This window comes from Egretta garzetta, unplaced genomic scaffold, assembly GCF_000687185.1.
Source record: "Egretta garzetta isolate BGI_Z169 unplaced genomic scaffold, ASM68718v1 scaffold429, whole genome shotgun sequence".
NCBI classification, from domain to species: Eukaryota; Metazoa; Chordata; class Aves; order Pelecaniformes; family Ardeidae; genus Egretta; species Egretta garzetta.
Window position 1 is genome coordinate 316,135 of NW_009260678.1, and position 19,432 is coordinate 335,566.

Below are 19,432 nucleotides of genomic sequence, written 5' to 3' on the forward strand. Positions count from 1 at the left end.
TGTTCAGATGATGGTAAGAGGATCCTATGAAACTGCTATGAAAGCCTAGGGGCTAAGCAGAGAAGTAGAACTACGTTATTATCTTCGCAGGGGAAGCAGAACCATACTGGCACTTGCACTTATTTGGCTCTCCTCTCTTTGGATGTCAAAAGTTGCTGGTTGATAGGCTCTAAAGCATCTATTTATTTAATGAAATGCCTCTCACTGTAACAATATTGTGAGACTTTATTAATGAATTTATTCTTATGAGACAGGAAAGTCATCTCTTTTTATTTCTTTTTTTTTTTTTTCTTACAAGACTGCAAAGAAACTAAGGCTCTGTAGAGGAAAGGAGGAGCCTTCCTGCTGTTTCATGTATCTGAGATACTCTAAATCCCTCTGCCTGTCTGTAGCTGCTATTACGTCCTGCAGTGGCCATGCAGGGACCCGGTTCCTTGAGTTACGAAGGGCCAAACTTTACCACTAGTCCCACCGTTCAGGCTCACAGCAGATTTCACTTACAACATATGTAACTCTTGTCAGCAAAGAAACTGGGTGCTAATGGCCAGACCTGGTTATTATGGTAGCACCTTCCACTTGCTTGAGACCTGGTGTCTGGACCAAGTCTTGTGGGACTGAGTCAAATGATCAGGTTGGTTCTCCTCAAGCTCTCTTGGAAGTTTCCTGCTCGTTGCTGCTGAGACTTGTGCATCAGAGGCCACTGCTCAAACTGCTGGGCTAAGGCACTCTTGTTAAAATAATAATTTGAATTAAGAAGTGAATTTACAGTTTAAAGCCCGGTAAGTGAAAGTACATTTCTACCTCTGTTTTCTGGTGAAGGCTTAAGCCTGTTTAGAAGAGGAGGTTTGATGCTCTTTCCCATAGTGTTTCCCATTGACTGCTTTAGGAGGGCTTCCCGTTCATAAGGGTGGCTTCAGGGAAGTCTGTCCTCATGAAACACTGATGGTGTGCTATTAACTACCTTTGCAACTCAACCTATAACACAATTTGGACAGAGCCAGTAACTTAAAAAAAAATAAATATAATTCCTAAGCTCTAGTATGGTGCCTTGAATCCTCTGTAAGCCCAGCAGCCTGGCCACCAGCATGTTCAGTTTGGGAATTTCTGACAACTATAAAAAGAAGGAAGGTGGTAAACATTTTTTTTTTTCGGAATGCCCATGTTCCTGAAGTAGCCTGGGAGTCAGCCCATCTGTTAATCGCTTGACAGGTCTTAGACCCTGAGGTGTGTTTCCCCAAATTGCTAACACAAAGCTCACATTTTATCCAGGGGACTGAATGGAAAAGTGTGGGTGAAATCCTGGAGAACGGGGATTTTGGGAGACTGACCTGGCCTGGTTTTCCTGCCTCTGAGGCATTCGGCTGGGATACCTAGTACGTGGGTAAAGCCTCTGGAGGAGGTTGGTTCCTGACCTCCCAAGGTAATGTAGGCTGCCCGGGTCAGCTCTCCTTGTGGCTGGAGAGTCCACAGCCCGGTACTGCCGAGAAAGGCATCGTCTGTGCAGTGACGTTTTCTTTTCTCCAGCTAATTACGAGGTCATTTTTCATTTCTTTGTATTTAAAGCTTCCAAAACTAATTAGCCCGTTTGATAAATTAGGTAGCTTAAAACCATAAATTTGTCAGTGAAGTGGATGAGCAGCGCCGCGCCCAAACCACTTGAAGCCACACAGATATTTACTGCTTTGTCATTCCTGGAAATTCAAAGTTGCCCAGATTAATTTCAAACTAATTTGATAAGCCCTCCAGTGCGACAAACGGAAAAGTGGTTGGGTGTCAGGCTTTGTGCCCTTCTGTGTCGGATTTCAGCCGGAATGAATTTTTTATGGCTGACTCTGGAATATAAAACTCCGAAAACAGTGGTTTGTAATGGCAATTCTGACAGACCCTTTAACCATTTGGAAAATAGGCGCTGCTATAATTCTGCTGCATTAGAGAAAAAACGTTGAGTGCTTTCATTAGGTGCAACAGCTGTTTCTATTGCAAAAGCCAAACTTCATTGGTGGCAGCGTAGCTGTCAGCTTTCCGGAGTTTTGTGTTTATAGCTGCTGGTATAAACTCCTTTATGTTCTTTTTTGCTTTCCAATATATGTAAATTAATGCAATAGCAAAAAATACAAATAACTACCTTGTAACTAGGTCTGTGTGAGGGTTCTTTGTACCGACAGTCAGCATTGGGTGAGGAGCGAACGGAGAAATACTGAACTTTTTGAAATGGCTCTAGCACAGGTGACACGTGGTAATCCGCCCCACACCAATCCTTAAACATCAGATTTAATCCTCCTCCTTAGCAATGTGTTAAAGTGCTCTAATTTAGCGTAATATCCTTAATTAGGGCTGATGTAAAAAAAAAAAGAAAAAAACCCACACAAACCTAACAAAAAAATCCATCAGAAAACCCCCGAGCTCCCTGAGCGTTTTCCTGTCTCCTCTATGTAAAGAGAATTTTTTCCTAAGAACATGGTGAATGTGCTGAAATTAAATTTTGGAAAAAAGTAAAGTACAAAAAAAATTTGACGATGCTTTTCATGTCTTTGTTCTGATATAATACAGAAAAATATTTCTGTATTGCAAAACAAACAGTGAGCTTGGAACAAGATGCCTGGGATCAAGTAGTCATCCGAGTCGTCAAAAACGAAATGCAAAGCTCTGTTCAGAATGCAAACAAATTTTGAAGCACCACATTTTAAAATGGCAGAGAGCAGATTTTCCTGGCTTTGGTAAATTTTATTCCTGAATATTGAATTATGCACAGATTCCTGTGGCATAGCATGGGATACCAGTCCATTTTCAAATGTTAGCTTGATAGCTGTTAAGATTATACTGAAAGCAAAAGCATCCAGAGGAACACAAAGGACGTACATCCATACGTAGGAATACGCTGACAGAAAATACTTTTGTTTTACTGAATTTGCAGTGAAATATTAGCCACTGCCTGTTGAAATACGTGGGAATCTTTTTGGTACCACCAAGGAAGTTTTAATGAGCGTTATTAATAAATATTTGGGTATCTGTGTACTTGGTCTAACTTTCAGCCGCCACCCTTTACTCAGCAGCCTCTGAACCGTGGTCATTCAGAGTTGTGAAAATCGGGCTGGTTATTCAAACACCTAACTGTGGATTAAAATCCTGACTTTGGGAAGAACTTGGGAAAGCTGCCTTTGATATTTAAGTCCGTTGTCTGAAAATGGGAAGGATAAGTGCTAGAGGAGTACAGGGAATCGGTTATTTGTAATATATCATTGACCCTTTCCATTCGCCTCGTTAGCAATGTTTATTATATATGGCAGGGAATATGTAGGTAATTGTATAAATATACATAATTCATGTCTTACATAGGGTTTGTGGCGCAAAAGATTCTTGTACGATCTGTAGGCAGGTGTGAGAGATTTAGAGGCTATCCTGGCGCAACGTAAAAGCAGAATGAATATTTGCCCGTTGTTTTGCCTCACGAGCGTTTGAAAGGGATGAAACCCAGTCTGTCTGTAACTTGGGGCATTTAGGTTTCGGTTACTTTCTGAAAACATTCTGTACTTGGAAAACTTTATTAAGAGCCACTGCTCTGACGGCTAACCGAGGCAATACGCTGCCTCAGATTTTCTCTGGGGAGATGTCTTCTGAAATTTTAATTCACAGCACTTGGAAATACGGACCCTGAAAATACCTTGACCCGCCACCCTGTGATTTCTTTCAGACACCTCTGTCTTATTTGCTTACCCTGGTTACACTGGCTCAATGGAAGCAGGGTTTGGGTTTTCAGCATCTTCCGTGAGGTCTGTCTATAAACCCTAAATCCCAAAGAGGGACAACTTCAAATCGTAGAATCGTTGAGGTTGGAAAAGCCCTTTAAGATCATCAAGCCCAACTGTTCCCCTACCCCTGCCATCCCACCCCCAAACCCTGGCCCTCAGCACCGCGTCTGCCCAGCTGTTAAATCCCCCCAGGGGTGGGGACTCGACCCCTTCCCTGGGCAGCCCCTTCCAGTGCCTGACAGCCCCAAGGGGAAGGAATTGTTCCCCATGGCCAACCTCACCCTGCCCTGGCACAACTTGAGGCTGTTTCCCCTCGTCCCATCGCCCCTTTCCTGGGATCAGAGCCCAATCCTCACCAGTGCAGAAATTCAAGCCCTCAGTTCTCCAGCCTCCCACCACAGCCGTGACCCAGGGTGAGCGTGCGTCCGTCTGGGCTCCGATGGAGCCGCAGGCTGTAGGGTAAGACCAATGCCTTGAACCATTAGCAACTTTTTCCCTTCCTGGTGATCTGTTGCTATCCTCCTCCTCAGAAACGGCTGAACGTCAGTGACGTTGAACGCCCAGAGCTGTGATTTGCTCTGGTTTGAAAGGCTTTGTAAAAATGTAAGATACTCCTATTACTTCCCAGCCTGACCTATTATTCATTACATGGGGTCAGCTTCATCTGTACAGAGAACCAACACAAGACTCCCCGCACTTCACAAATCCTTTAAGAATTAAATTGACCTGTTGCTGCGCAGAGACTCCAGAAAGGCATTTACATGTCTTTTACCTCTCACATCACCAAAGCCTCATTTGAGCCCCACTAAGGGACCTAATTTGCTGGGCTGAATTTTATTCCCTGCCTAAATTACCACCCAAAAAAAGCTTGCCTTTTTTTTTTTTTTTTTTTTTTGCATTAGATAACCGCATGAGACCATTAACGTGGACAAAGATCAACCGTAGGGGCTAAAGCAAATAATAAATATGTATTTGTGGTTAGTGCCTGAGCACTAACAGAGCTCAAGGCACGCAGTCAGGTTTCAAATGGCACCTACTTTCTTTTCTACCTTCTGAACAGATAGGACTCAGGTGGACATTTACTCCCCAAGGAACGATATACGCTCCTGCCCTTTGCTGCAGGTTTTTACCTTCTGGATTTTATTCCACACACGTCCTTTATCACTTCTTCTTCCTTCAAGGGTGTCCATGGCATCTGCCATTAGCGACTGCAGCTGTGGCACCAAGATAAAAATTATCAGTGTGGAATTCACACAGAAATAACTTCTCTAAATACACAGATTAAAACCTAATTAAAAAATCATTTGTACGCTGATGATTTTATTACTCATCTTTCACACAATGAGCCCTGCCACCTCATCTTCGCTTCAGCCATTACACTGTGTGATTGTGGATATAAAATACTTAACAATGGGGAAAAAATCCTCTGGAAAATTTGTATTTAGGCTTATATGTTTTAATGCAGTAAATGTTTACACTTAGTAAAGGAAGACTTGGGTTGTGAAAAAGAAAGGCTCCATATTTCATTCTTTAGCTGTCTGGGATATTCTGTGTTGTACACGAATACTTTTTAGTATTTTCTCCCAAGGCTAATGTATCATAATTTAAAGCAGCATGTAAAACCTCACAAGAGGACAACACTAAAGCTGAGATGCTTTTACTGTAGCTGGAAGTATCTAGCTCATTTTCCCCGCTTTTACTATCCTTTTTCTTTGGCAAACCCTCCCTTCTCCCCATCATTCAGCATAACAGAGCATAAAAACAAGGCTGACAATTTCTAGTGTAAACTATAAAAGGAAGCTGTGGGAAAATATTTGCTAATCAGTCCTCGGTGTTCATGCGAAGGCTAAAATTCAACTTTGTTGTAGCATTGCCCTACTCCGGTACCCTTCCAGGTTACTCATAGCATTGCCTCACCCAGCACCCTTCCCAAACACTTGAAAATGGTTCGGTTGCTCTTAATTCAGTAACAAAGAGTCAAGGGTTGGATCCAGGGTGTCCTCCCGGGCGTAGCCGTTAGTGTCAGTGGAACAAACTGGAAGAAACTTGTGTTTGCCACCTGTGATATTGCTGTGCTCTATTAGGTCAACTCCAAAATGATTGGTTGGTTCAAGTGAACCCAGGCGATAGTTTCTGGGGCATCTTCCCAAATTTTTTACTCCTTACAAGTAATTGGACAGAATAAGTGTACGCATTCATAGAGAAATTGTCTTTCTGCACCTAGATGGGCACCAGTCTAGTATGAATACATAAGGTAATTAAACCTAAAACATCCATGTTTAGGCTCATCTGCGCAAGATATAAAAACGCTGCCTTGAGATTCACGGAGCGGATCTGTACTTCCTCAAGTTTACCTTTGCATTCAGCTTTTTGAAGTTAAAATCCTTTGTCTGTGTCCCGACACTGGATAAAGGATGAGGGAATCTTCTTTTGAATCTCTAAATAGATTTCCTACGGTTGGCTCCAGCCTCTTTCTCTGCACTTGTGCAGCCATTAAGTGGAATTTTATTGGTCCAAACATCTGATGAAAATTTTTATTTTTTTTTTTTTAAGTTACGCATCAGTATTCATGAAAAATAAACCTGCAAATTCCTGCCTCTGACTTTAATGCGAAAGGAGTCAAGAACCTGTCAGAAATTTTCCGTCACAATACTTTTATGACAGATAATCTCCCTCTATGAATCCGGAACAGACAGAGACCAGAGATTAAGGGTATTAAGGACAGAATGGGCAAAGCACAGATCCTGTGTCAAACTGGGCAGAGGAGGAACCGCTCAGGGGGTGGGGAAGATTTCTCCATTGCTTTTCTTGGAGTGATTCACTCCAAAGATCTGGTCGACCAGCACCCATGGGGCAGGGACGAGGACATCGGTCTGTCACCCCCAAGGGGTGGCTCTGACAGCCCAACCAAGCTGGGGACCGCGCTGCTTCAGGCAAGAAGTTAAAACCAGAAACCTTCCCAATTAAAGTTTCATTGGTATTGACACACGCTGGTGAAAAGCACCCAGCGTGTGCTCCCATTTTAATTTTTATCACCCAATTTTTTTTACCAGCTCTGTTGGCAAAGGAATTGTGTGTGCTACAAGAGCGGGCAGCTGGCAAAGCGCAGTAATTCTCCCAAAGCTGGTCTTTTTTGGAAAATCCCCTCCGAGGAAAAACGCTGTATTTTTAAAAACATCTTGTCCTCATTTGATTTTAAATTGAAATAGATTTCTGCTTTTTTAACAAGCCTTCATCTTGATTCAGGATGTATAAATACAGTGACACTGAAATCACAAACCTTAGAAAGATTTTCTTCAGGGTTTTTCCCCACTTACATTCCGCTCTTCAAGCGAACTGATATCTTTATTTTCCCAGGGTTTGTGAGTAAATACTGATCTAAAAAGGCCTCATTTGAGGTTCTCTGTGCCATAGGTTAAGACTACTTATTTAGTTACAGGGAGACGTTTACACAGAAGAGTTTATACTTGAAATGCCTTTGGGATCCTTGCTGTATCAGTGCAAATTGCACCATTATAAATTCAGTATGTTTTAAACTTTATACAACTTATGCTGTATGTGATAATAAACATTTGGCATCTTTAGCATTTTCTAACTCGTGCAATTTAACTGCCTCGCTTGGTCATAAAGCCTTATCTCGGTTTTGCCAATGTAAAGTCAGAAGGACCTTCAGAGGAATTATTTTAAATTTTTATTAGTACAAGTGAGATTAGAATATGGCCCGCTCAGTTTTCTTCATGGAAAGAAGTTAGATATCTCTTAGAAATGTTGCTGAAGAATGAGAAGCACAGGGAGTCAGCATGGGTGCTGTGATTCTGACCCCAGGGATGTGGGGGGTTGCCTCTGTACAGCCCAGTCCGGCAGAGGTTTCATCCTGCCTGGCCCCCGGTGAAATGAGGAGGATGGCCGGTAAGCTGAGAACATGAGGATCTTCCATCCTCATCTGTGAAGATCTAACCATCTTCATCTTGGATGGTTAGGGTGTGCAGACCCAACGATGGTGATGCTGTTGAGATGCGGTACGGACATGGTCCCTCCTGGCACAAGAGGAGCCTGTGTTGTGTGGACCGGTGCCACCAGGAGAGGCAAAGCCCATTAATCGCTCCCTGGTGAAGCCACTCTGCAAGTTCTTGCTTACAGCCTCGTGCCTTAACACTGTGGTGCCTGAAGTCTAGTAAAATATTCTAGCTACAAAGCAGCCGAGCCTCCATTTGCAGACTACAGATATATTTTACAGCAGGATGACAGGACAAAGAAAAATAAACGAATGCTGAATTAATACATTCTAATGCTCAGGGCAGGATAGCTGCTAGGAATTTTCTGCCTTTATTCTTTTAAAAAAAACATTTTTACCTTGGGCTCAGTAAACAAAGCGCATGTGTTTCGCTGAAAGATTTACAAACCCTCGCTTAAATGTCCCAGCATGGACCCTTGTTCTGCCCAGTCCTGCCCCTAAGAGACTGAGGACCTTTGTCTCGGGTGGCCTGGAGCCTCCTGCAAAAAGCTTTCCAGGGGGGGTCAGGGTTGTGATTACTACATGACAAGATACAGGCAACAGCGTAATAGCCTGCGCCCGACGTGTGATGTACGGAAAATATTGTACCCTAGAGAAACACCTATCGCTGAAATATGTGCCAATAACCCCAGACCCTTTAGACAGCCCTGAAACGGGGGCCTGCTGAAGTCTAATACCAGCAAACTTGCATCAAAAGGAGAATGTCTTTTAATAACACAGTTTCTTTGCAATGTCGTTTCCCCTTATCTCGAGCCCAGACTTCAAAGTCTGGCAACCACCTCCTGCAGTTGCGGGCCGCTGCTCGTCTTCCCTAAAGCAAGCTGCTGTGAAGCTTTAATTCTACAGAGCTTAGGAGCTTTGCAGGACTGCAAACAAATGTCAAGGGACCGGCTTTGGGAAAACCAAGAGTTTTAGTGAACCGAAGTTGGATCATCAAAATTGGGCTGCATTTAAATGCAGGGACTGTGGAGGGACTTACATATTTTTTTTTTTCTTTTGCTAGAACGAAATGCTGAAAATTTGCATGTATGTGAGCTCCCTCCCTCCCCCATCAGATAACCTGGCCGCCTTTTGGAAGAACAACCGTACGGTGCTTTCCAATTGCAGGTTATCGATACGCCATCAAGCTATTAATGACTCTCGTCTTGCAACAGCCCCGCTAGCATCACTGCCCTCATTTTCCCAATGGAAAACAAAAGCACGGAAGGTAGATGGGTTTATTCGGAGACAGGGAGCAAGTCCTAGGTGGAGCCAGGAAAGGAAAATCTCTCCTTTCCCCCCTTTCTCCTCAGCTTTAACTAGATCCGGCCCGTTTTGCTGCAGGTGCCTTCTGATGGTAGCTATCTTAAAGTAGCACGATCTGAATAACCGCAATCATTTTCCCAGACTGATTTGGGGAGGTTTGGGGGAAAAGAAGAGGTTTTAAAAATATGCCTACAGATGAGTCATGCTGGTTCTATAAAAGTCATCTGTGCAGGTGATTAGCTCCTTCTCCGACAAGGCACTGCAGTCAGATTTTAAAACTACTCCAGGTCTGCGCAGTCGAAAAAATGACTTCCCAAGCAAATTGCAGCCCGGCGCTCTGCCCCAACCCTTCCCTCCCTGGCTCCCTGCCTCCACAGGCCAAAACAAGCATTAGAAATAAATACTTACCAGTTCGGCATCCTGCTGACTGATGTCCTGCAGGTAGGGAATGGTTGCTAGCTCAGCCATCGCTTGATTAATCACTTGGGACTGTTCCTCGACTCTCTGCAAACGGCCGAGGAGGCTGGCGTAATGCAACTTCTCTATCCCACGTGAGCACGCACAGAGATTGTCCTGTTTTCTCAGCAAAAGCGAGTAGGTTACAGGGAGAGTCGCAGAAAACGCACTTATCCTTGGCATCCTATGCCTTGAGGCTTATCTTTATATTTATTTGTGTCGGTAATACTGTAAGCAATATGGCATCCAGCACCTTTAAGATAATGCTGTTGACAATCTTTATAGAGGGGGGGGGGGGGGAAATAAGAAAAAAAAAGACTTTCTTTCCATAATCTCTCCGGTAGTACTCGAAAAATAAATATGTAGTCATAATATATGTGAAGGGGAGACAGCAGATAACAAACATGAATACAATTTTCTCATTTGGAGATGGCTTTTCCATAATCCCCTCTGTTAAATATTATCTGACTTTTATGGATTGCTTTTAGAGTTTCAGTGGAGAGGTTGAGGAAACCGTGCAGTGTGTCAGCTTATGGCTTGTCTGCAGACTAGGCAAATCCATAGTTTTCAAATATATAACCTTGAGGGACTAAAACCTGCAGAGGTGGTCTCTGATCCTCCAGGCAGATAGGCACATGGTAAATTTTAAGCATGTGAATACAGAAACTCAGCCAAGTGCTTGCATAAAATCTCAGCACCTGCTGAAGTGTTTGATGGATGGCAGCCTTACCGCCGTATTTTCAAAAGTATTCTGATGCCAAAAATGCAAATAAGCACCCTACTGAGATTTTCAAAGGCAATTTGGCCCAAATTCCTGACGAGATGTAGCCGTTGCATATCTGAATGCTCAGCCCTTCCGAGTGAAATTTCCATTCATCTAATCAGGGTTTTGAACGCATTTAAGTGCCTGAGATTCCAAGAATTGGCATCAATTTTCAAAATAATCCCCAGTATTTTTAGTAGACCTTTGTTCTGGCAGTCGCATACGGTGGCATGCTGATGCTGCCATTTACATCTACTTCCCAGGAGGTGATTTTAAGTCCAATCATATATTGAACAGGGTGAAAGGGAAGTTTTAAATGACATTTATTTTTCAATAAATGGTGACCTGTTTCTAAATTGAACTTCTCTTGGCAAAAAACCTTGATCTTTTGGTTTGATGTTGATCTTGGTCTTGCAGAAATTTGGGCTAGGGAAGCATCGAGTGGCATCGGTGTCGATATAGTTCTTGTACCAAGTTTAAGATTTTAATAACAATGCTGTCCTTGCTTTCTATACATCTGAATAGTAGTGATGGGAAAAGTTTTGTTTTCTTTTAACCCCAGAAAAATACAAATAATCCTGATATAGTTAATTTTATCCCTTTTAAGATAATACCTAATATAATTATAAAATAGTATAAAATAAAAGATGATGCACTGGAGACCAATGGCAGGAACGCAGCTATAATCTGGGAGCTCCAGGTACGAAAGCAACTGCAAAAGAAAGAGCTGAGCCAAGGAGCTGGTATTTCCATCAGCTGAAGGAGAGAATTGGGCACGGCAGAGGGACGAGGAGCTCTGGTCAGCAGTTCTCTGGAGTATTGCAGATCGCTCCAGTCAGCTGTGTTTGGAGAGGTTAATTTAAACCCAAGCATCATGGAGCAGAGAAGCCAGCACGGTAGGAGATACCTCTTTTGAGAGAAGTGTGGTTTGATTAGTCTATTAATGAAAATGCCAAGGGCTTATTATTTTTCTCAATAAACATAATGCAGGGCTAAATTCCAAAGAGACCAAACTGAAAAGGGAAGGAGAGATAAAAGACAATGATAACAGAAGGACCATTGTGTATAAATAGGTACAAATAAGACTGGGGTGGCAATTAAGCTGCTTATAATCCAGGTTGAAGGTCTGCAGTGTGTTTCACCAAGAGTAGAAAAGGCAGAAAGGCTAACTGGTCCTAAGATGGCTTTTACTCAGTTTATGAATAGGATATTATGTGACACAAAGGTGTATAATAGCATGTGTTTTGGCTTGGGGAGCCAGGAGAGCCCTCCAGGCCTACCTTCATATGAACTTCTGTTGACCTTCCTTCTTGGAAGACCAGGACAACCTTCTGACAAACTGTTTTTATCACTTGAAGAGTACTTTTCTGAGGACCTGAGCTATATTAGTAGGAGATAACAGGAAAAAAAAAAAAAAAAAAAAGGATTTCTGTGATCTCTGATATGCGAAATTGTCCATCTGACACAGTCTAGGTAGCATGGCACTAAAGCAAGGAAAAAAATGGAGCCCCATCTCCACCTGATCATCAGCGTTTGAAAGCCAGAGAGCTGTGTTCCCAGGTAGAGCCATGTGCATTAAAATAAGGAGAAGCAATCAGTTAATGAGAGAGAAAGAGAGCTCTTATCAACATGAAATAGTCTCACAACGTTTTAGATGCAGCAAAAGGGTTTTTTCCTGCTGTTCTTGAAATCCCCTCAAAACCTTTTTGTGTAAGCACTAAGAAATGAGTATATTGAGTCATCAGCTAAGAAAAGCAGGTAAAAATCTCTCATCGTGCTGTGTCTGTTGGGGGCTTCTCCAATGATTAAGAAAGTAAAGGCAAAAAGAAAACATTTTTTTCTCTGCTTGACTTTCCAGAAAAATATGAGAGCATGCCACGTAGCTATGGGAAACAAATTGGGCATCTGTGCCAGCATGCACTCTGCGGACAGAGCAATGCGATTTAAGTTTATAGTAGGTTGGAAGTAAATAAATAAATAACCGACAGCAGGGGTTTTTTTGAAGGGATTAGAGGAGGTGGAACATTGTGAGAGGTGGTGTTTCAGTGACAATGAAAAATGCAGAAAGAGAAAGTAAATAACTGCTGCTGGCAGGAGAAAAAAAATTCCATGGGGAGCTGAAGCACATGATGAGAATTACATGAACTAGAGCAGAATTCGAGGGGCTATGAACCTGCAGTAAAACACATAACAGAGAGACCAAGCGATCAGATGAAGGTGAAACCAGCTTAAGTAGGCACAGGGAAGGGTGAGTGAAAAGCAAACTTAAATGGAGGCTTCAGTGGGAAAGAGGTGGCAACATTAGCAAAGAGAAGAGGTGCACGTGTGAGGAACCAGGTAGAAAAGGAACCAACAAATGTGGTTTGTGGAGTCACAGCTGCATCCTCGTTAGAAATGCAGTAACATATTCGAACGAGAAATGATTAAATTATGGTGCTGTCACTTTCTAGATGGGCCTCACCCCTATTATCTGGTATTCCAAGGAGAATTTAAAGAACAAAGTAAAAATGAGCAATTGATGGACTTCCTCTTGAGGACTTTATTCTTTGCAGGCAGCCTCACCTGACCCAGGGGTCCTTCCAAGAGAGCTTTCCCCAGAAAACCTTTTGCTGCACGAATTCCCTTTAAACAACAACAAAAAGGGTGTTTTTCTCCAGAGGCACCTTTGAAAACCTTCCTTCTAGGAGAGCAGTAAGGTCCTGATGCCTGAGGATCAGCCCTGGGACATCTTCATTCTTCTGTCCTTGGGATGAAAAAGCACCTAGTCAAACCAGATCAGCCTGTTCTGGATGGAGCTTTCCCGCTATTGCTAAATAGCCGGAGCGGAGACAGGACAGGCTTTCACTGCAAAAAGGAGCTGGAGAGCATGTGAGGAGTGAATCATGTGTCCTTTCATCTATTGAGAATTTTGGGATCATACCCCCACTTTTTGCTTTTCTCTACACTCAAGAAAGGAGTCATCCGTTATGCCACTTCTATTTATAAATAAAGTTTAAGTGCTGAATGCTAGGCATGCTAAAGAAAAAAAAGTGGCTGGTCAGCCTGGATTTAAAGCAGGATCTGGCACATCCAGTATGTGCAGCCTCTTTAACCATCAGCTTTAAGAGCACCACTTCGCAAAACTCTGGAATGCCCCCCAGTAGTTCTTCTTTTCTGTTGTGGAGCCTTTATTGCTATTTTTCAGCTCAAAATCTGAATGAGGTTTTGCCTTGCAAGCATCGCTGTAGTGTATTGCAATAACAAGTGGAAAAAATCCATCATAATATTTCTTCAATGCCCTTGGTATCCTCCAGAAAATTCTGAAATCTGTACGTAGTAAACACTTTCCCTCTGCTTACAAAACAGACAACGAAACGGTGAGATCTGTACATGTACCCATCATGCTGTGAACCCTAGGGTAGGTTTTGTTCACCTTTATAAGATGAGCAGTCTAATAAGCCCCTCTGGCTACCGGTTCTCCTGTTAAGTAGCATCATGTGCCACCGATACGGGACTACAGCAGGAGAAAGGCAAACTTGGTGTGTACACAGCGGTGGGAATTGCCCCGGTGAAATCACTTGATGGAATAACCACTTGTCAGTGCTGGCAATCTTGATGGGAGCATGAGTCGCTGAAGGTCTGGCTGATACATAGTTTTTAAGGCACACACCAAAACCTCTGTGCCATGGTAGGTATTTTTGGGTAGGTGAGGTTTCTGGCGTTCCCCCACCAGCAGCAGACGATGCTGCGTGGGGACCGGACTGCGACATCCCCTCTCACGTGCTTCTTGCTTTACGATACGCAGATGTCCCCTCCATTAAATGGGACTGGCTCTTCTTGATGAAGAAGGGGGGGCAATAGAAAACGCTCTGCTTTTTTAACATTTAACCTCATGCCTTACCAACAGTGGTGCCTGTATAAATCATATGTTTAACTCTAGGCTGTGTAGCTGCAAAACAGGTGGAAGAATTGCCTTATCTTAAGTGTTGCCATGGCTTAATAAGGTCTGCTTTAACACTGAGATGTTTTTGTCAAAAAAAAAAATAAAAGATCTGATTAGAGCAGGCATTTTGGATTGTACGTTGGCATCTGCAAATGAAGAAGAGGGCAGAAAGGAATGCTTGTGCTATTAAAATCAAATATATTCTTTTATCTTCTTAAAGTAAGTTGTAGAGCTAGAGTCTGTATCTGAAGATTGCCTTCCAGAAGTTTTTAATTCAGTTTGTGTGTGATGGAAAGATGATGGAATCTTATTTCTAGCTTGAGGAAAGTTTTGGAATACTTTCAAGGAAGCAGAATCTCTGCCAGGCCCTTAAAGAGATTTTAATCAGCAGTAGCGGAGCAGTTGTGGCTCTGTGCTTATCTGTATTATCAGGTATAATTGGCTTTGTCATTCGCTCCTTGGGTCAGAGGTTCTATCTTGCCTGGATCATTCAAAGCTACGAAAACCGAAGGGAAAGTGAATATGTTTTCCGCCGATAATGGGTGTGGAATTGGCAGATGTTTGTTCTAACTCAGCGATAACTTCTTCTGTCTCGGGGCTTTCCTCCTCTCCATTAAAGCTCCCATACTGTGACCCCCTGCTGGCAGGTTATAAATCTATAGGACCGTGATTCCGGCCCGTTACCCCGTTCTTGCTGCCGCTGGAGAGTAGTGCTGGGGTAGCCCTTGCCTGACCCACGTGGCCGCTGTGCTGACGTCCTTGGAAAAAAAATGCAAGTTTGCTGCTGACTTCAGTGGTGCTGGGGTAGCACCCTGTGGTTTTGGGAGCCGCCTTCTGTTTCAGCACGGATATTTAAATGTGTGAGGTGAGGTCTAGAGCTGGTAGAAAATATTACTGAGTAGGAGCAGTGTAAATTCATACTGCTAGTGGGGACTGGCTGGAGCAATCCTAACAGACCGCTCCGCTCTCATCTCTTACGTGATGAGTTTTTCTTTTCCCTATATCCTGGGTACCAGATACCATGTATCTCTGCTTGAACCATGTGGTCCTGTTCCTCCAAATTTGTTTACAGAATAGGGTAGAATCTGAGAGAGATCTGATTTCAAAGCTTCTTCTCTTCCTGAAACTCTTTAGAAACTGAGTAACTGCAATAGAGGAATCCCACCTCTCAAAGCTCTATGTTAGACCCACAGAAAGAACTGTGAGGCTGGAAAAAAATTAAAAAATGGGAGTTTTACTGAGGCTTTCAGAAAGACCAGGGTTTTATGCTGTACCCAGTACCCTACCTACCATCTGTTTATACTTGTAGCTTCTTAAGTGTTTGAAGTGCAAGGCACGCAGCAATAACAGGTATTTCACTTGCCCAAAGGCGCCACTTCTATGAGCCAAGAACTTGGGCTTTTGGTCACCCGAAGCCAAGAGCACATGGCTTCAGGAAAGAACTGGAAAGCAGCAGCTTTCCCCCAGTTTCCGTGGGGGTGTCTGCCCTCCGCCCGCTCCACCCGGAGCCTCACGCCCATGCGGGTGCCCTCGGAGAGCCCATTTTGGCAAAGCACCCAGCACCTTTCCCTCCCACCAAGCCTGTCAGTTCAAGCACTTACTGTTGTTTCAGCAGCTGCTCTCTGGGAGTAAAGGAGAAATCGCTTCCCCAAATATCTACCTAATGTTTCTTCCTTGCTAGGGGTTGCTAAGTAGCAGGTTTTGTCCTATCTGGTATCAAAACCTAAGAATATAAATCCTGTGATTTGCTAAGACACCCCTGACGAGGAAATGGCTCTGATTCCTTCAACATACAGCAAACTAAAAAACTGTTATTGCTAGGGAAAAAGCGTTAACATTAGCATTTATAATCTGGGGAGGAGAGGCTTCTTCCACTTATTTTCAGGAGAATAATTTAAGAATTGCATTAAACCAGTCTAGTCTACATGCAAATTTGATTTTTGACCTTTTGTGCTAATCAAAAGCCATGGTGCTAAAAAGCTGTGTACATTATTGCGGAAAAGTATGGAGGAGAATTAACTAATATACCTTCAATATGGTTGTAACAGATTTGAAGGTTATTTCACACACTTCACTACAGAGGGATTGGGATCTAAATCACTAGAAATGCTTCAAGTAGCAATTATTAACTCTTGATGGAGATCCTGGTGATACACATAGTATACTACGGGTATTAAATACTACTAGTGAGTAGTTTTGGTGGTTATGTGAAGTAGGGATATAACATAATAGGCCATAAAGATTTGAGAAAATTGCGTGCAAAGCGATTTTAAAATAAACTGGGTACACTGTTAAATAATTAGGGCTACTTTTTAAAGTATTTGAATCCCAGCTGAAAGCTGTTCCTAATGCAATTCACCGAGCATTTCTGGACAGGGGAGGAGCGCGTGCAGAACGAATTGCCCACCAAAGAGCACACGTCGTTCACACACGCACAGGCTTCTGCTGCCACACAAACCACACACCAGAAAGGGAATTTTATACTCACAGTTAATTTGGTGCTGCTTATAAAATCCATCACTGGCACGATCTTTTTCCCAGTGTTATCCCAATATCTTTTTGTTTCTTCTTTTGTGGGAGGACAGAAAGGTGCTTTCCGGTCTAGGAAATGAAAGCACAAACCCATATACTGTGTTTATTCATATACATTTTCCATAGAGGATCTAGCAGGACGATGGGTAAACTGGAGGAGGATGGGGGGAGCTGTCAGGGCTACCAGCACAGAGAAACAGGTCCCAAGAACCCCCCGATCCCCCTCATTTAGCAGGGATCGTGGAGGTCACCCCATAGCTATTAAGCAAGTTGGCGTACCTGAAAAGATTGGCAGTTTTCTACTTGACCACCTCTCCAAGATTTTTCCAATGTATTTGTTTCTGAAACCCAGAGTCAGTAAGTACTGCTGGGGAGGCAGAGACGGCCACTCAGCTGTCTGTGGCAAGGTGTGAAGTCCGTGAGGATCTGCAAGAGGGAAATGAAAATAATTTCCACTGCCACATTTCTTTTCAGTTGCAAGAGGTGTTACTTTTTGGAGGAAAAAGATAGGAAGTCCAAGGAGGAAAAAGATAGGAAGTTCAACGAGGAGGGCAATGTAATCCAGAAAAGTTGCCAAAACAAAGGGAACCAACCCAACCCATCCAGCTGTAACTGGGGTTTGAAATTCCAGACTTTGCAACCTTTTCCATTAACAGCTTAAATTTTGCTGAAGCGTAACATAAATCATGTTCTTCCCATTTATCCGCTTTTCAGGGCTGATCATCCAAAACATTAATCACTCAACACTTCAGTAACATAACATCCTGATATCTTAACTACAAAAAAAAAGCTCTTTTGTTGTTCCCTCAATTTATGAGGTTTGATTTCCTACGGGTTTGTGCTTTTGCCATCGCCACCACCGTAATCCCAGGCTCCCTGCGTGTCCTTTCGGATCCACCCTGCTGGCACGTGGCAGCCTGCGCTGTGGCTTGTCCGGAGTTTGTGACTGCCACTGCCAAAACCTTGTGTACCAGCTGAGTCGGTCTGCCCCGACCTCAGCGAGGACAGATGCTGAGAGCAACCGTATAAACCACCTTTGCGTAGGGAACCAGACCAGTCCTGTCCTCCCTCCCCTTCCCCTGCAAAAAATAAACCCAGATTGAATGTCAGTGTCACTTTTTGCTAGGGAGTGCTCTGTTTTCAGTGAGCTCTGCTTTTAAGATGCCAGGCTGTGCGGTCACGGTGACAAATGGAGAACCCGGCTCAGAGCTCTCCGGACTCACCCCGATATAAATCAAAGCGAGTGGACCTGATATTTCCCTCGCAGCATGTTCTGCTTCTGACGGATTCTCAATTTTGCAACAAACTGCATTGGATACTTGGATTTAAATATGTCTCTGCTCCTTTTCCTTGGAAATAAGGAAAACTTTGAAATCAGTTCAGTCCTTACGCTCTAGAAGAACTTGGACTAAAATTGGCCAGACGATTGTTACAGAACAGGGAGGCTTTTTAAAATAGCATGTTCGTGAGACGACTGGTATTTCACACCCACCGGTAAAATGGGGCTGAGCTCATATTTTTAATTTCACCGATGTGAGATACAGGCCCGCAGGTGGAATGCTCAGCGGTACCACACCGACAACGAGCTATACGTGTTGCTTGGGTTGGGTTTTTTTTTTTTTTGGTAGGCAGTGTGATTTTTTTTCAAAATTGAAGTATTTGGGACTGAATTGCACTAAGATATAACCTGCAAGCATATAATACAAAAACGACAAAAAAAAAATTACGAACCTGTTTAGAACGCTAATACAATTTATGCAGTTATAAAGATGGCATTACTGCACAGTTTTAAAATGATGCAGATTTTTTTACAGTTGTATTGTGGTGCAGAACTGGATTTTCTGTAACTTCAAAAATTCCACAGTTTTAAAGGCAATAATCAGTAAATTTTATTTTCAGGGACTGATATCCTGTCTTTTAAAAAAAAAAAAAAATGGAAAGTAAATCTTACCACAATAAATATAAAAAAATCTTGTCAGTTACTTTTTCTTTTACATATTTTGCTGTGCAAAATTGTTTTATATCTTGAGTTACTAACTAACCACGTGTGATGTTCCTATGTGCTTTTCTTTCATTTTCGACTCTATGGTTATATCAAAAGAGAGAATAATCTACAATAATAAACTGCATTTTTTTGATTCCGTACTCAGTTTCTTAGTCTGTAGTTTAAAGTTCAATAACTCCGAGAGCGGTACTTCAGCGTACTGCCTGGCGAAGGGGTGATGCTGATACAAGAGCTGGGCTCAATTATGTGCAGGAGGGGAGAAGGAAAAGGATAGCTTCGTGTAAAATGGAAAATTGTTGCCCGCTAGAAATCAAGTTCTCTTTCAGGTAGATGAAAAACGTGAGCTTTCAGGTGCTGCTTCTGACTTCTCAGTATCGCAGTCGGCTCAGTTTCAGTGACTCAGATCATCCCACCAGGTTTTAGGAGATCTCAAAGGGGAGGTCTGCTTAAAAACCTGATGACATGATATGGCCCTATATTTTGATTGTTTTATGATGGAGCGAAGTGAAAGGGAAGACTTCACATCCTCTTACCATCTGATCCCAGCAAAGCATGCCTGTCTCTAGTAAGAGATGACACCGCATCAGGCTTGGCTTGTCACAGAGCCACTTAACGCCAGATCGAAAGATTCCTTGCCATTTGGGTCCATACTGCCTCTTTTTTTTCTTTGCTTTTTTCCCCCCCTTCTTCTTTCATTTGCCCTGTGGTTTTATCCCCCCCCCCCCCCCCCCCCCCCTCTTTTTTT

General features: G+C 42.9%; 1 protein-coding gene across 1 annotated transcript in view; it reads right to left on the minus strand.

The window, feature by feature from the left end:
* Positions 1-19,432, minus strand: part of SPATA16 (spermatogenesis associated 16) — a 100,002-nt gene that overhangs the window by 9,169 nt on the left and 71,401 nt on the right. The window contains 4 exon segments of the mRNA XM_035901190.1: positions 4,880-4,963; positions 9,418-9,582; positions 16,639-16,751; positions 16,962-17,108. Coding sequence (XP_035757083.1) covers positions 4,880-4,963; positions 9,418-9,582; positions 16,639-16,751; positions 16,962-17,108 — 509 coding nt within the window.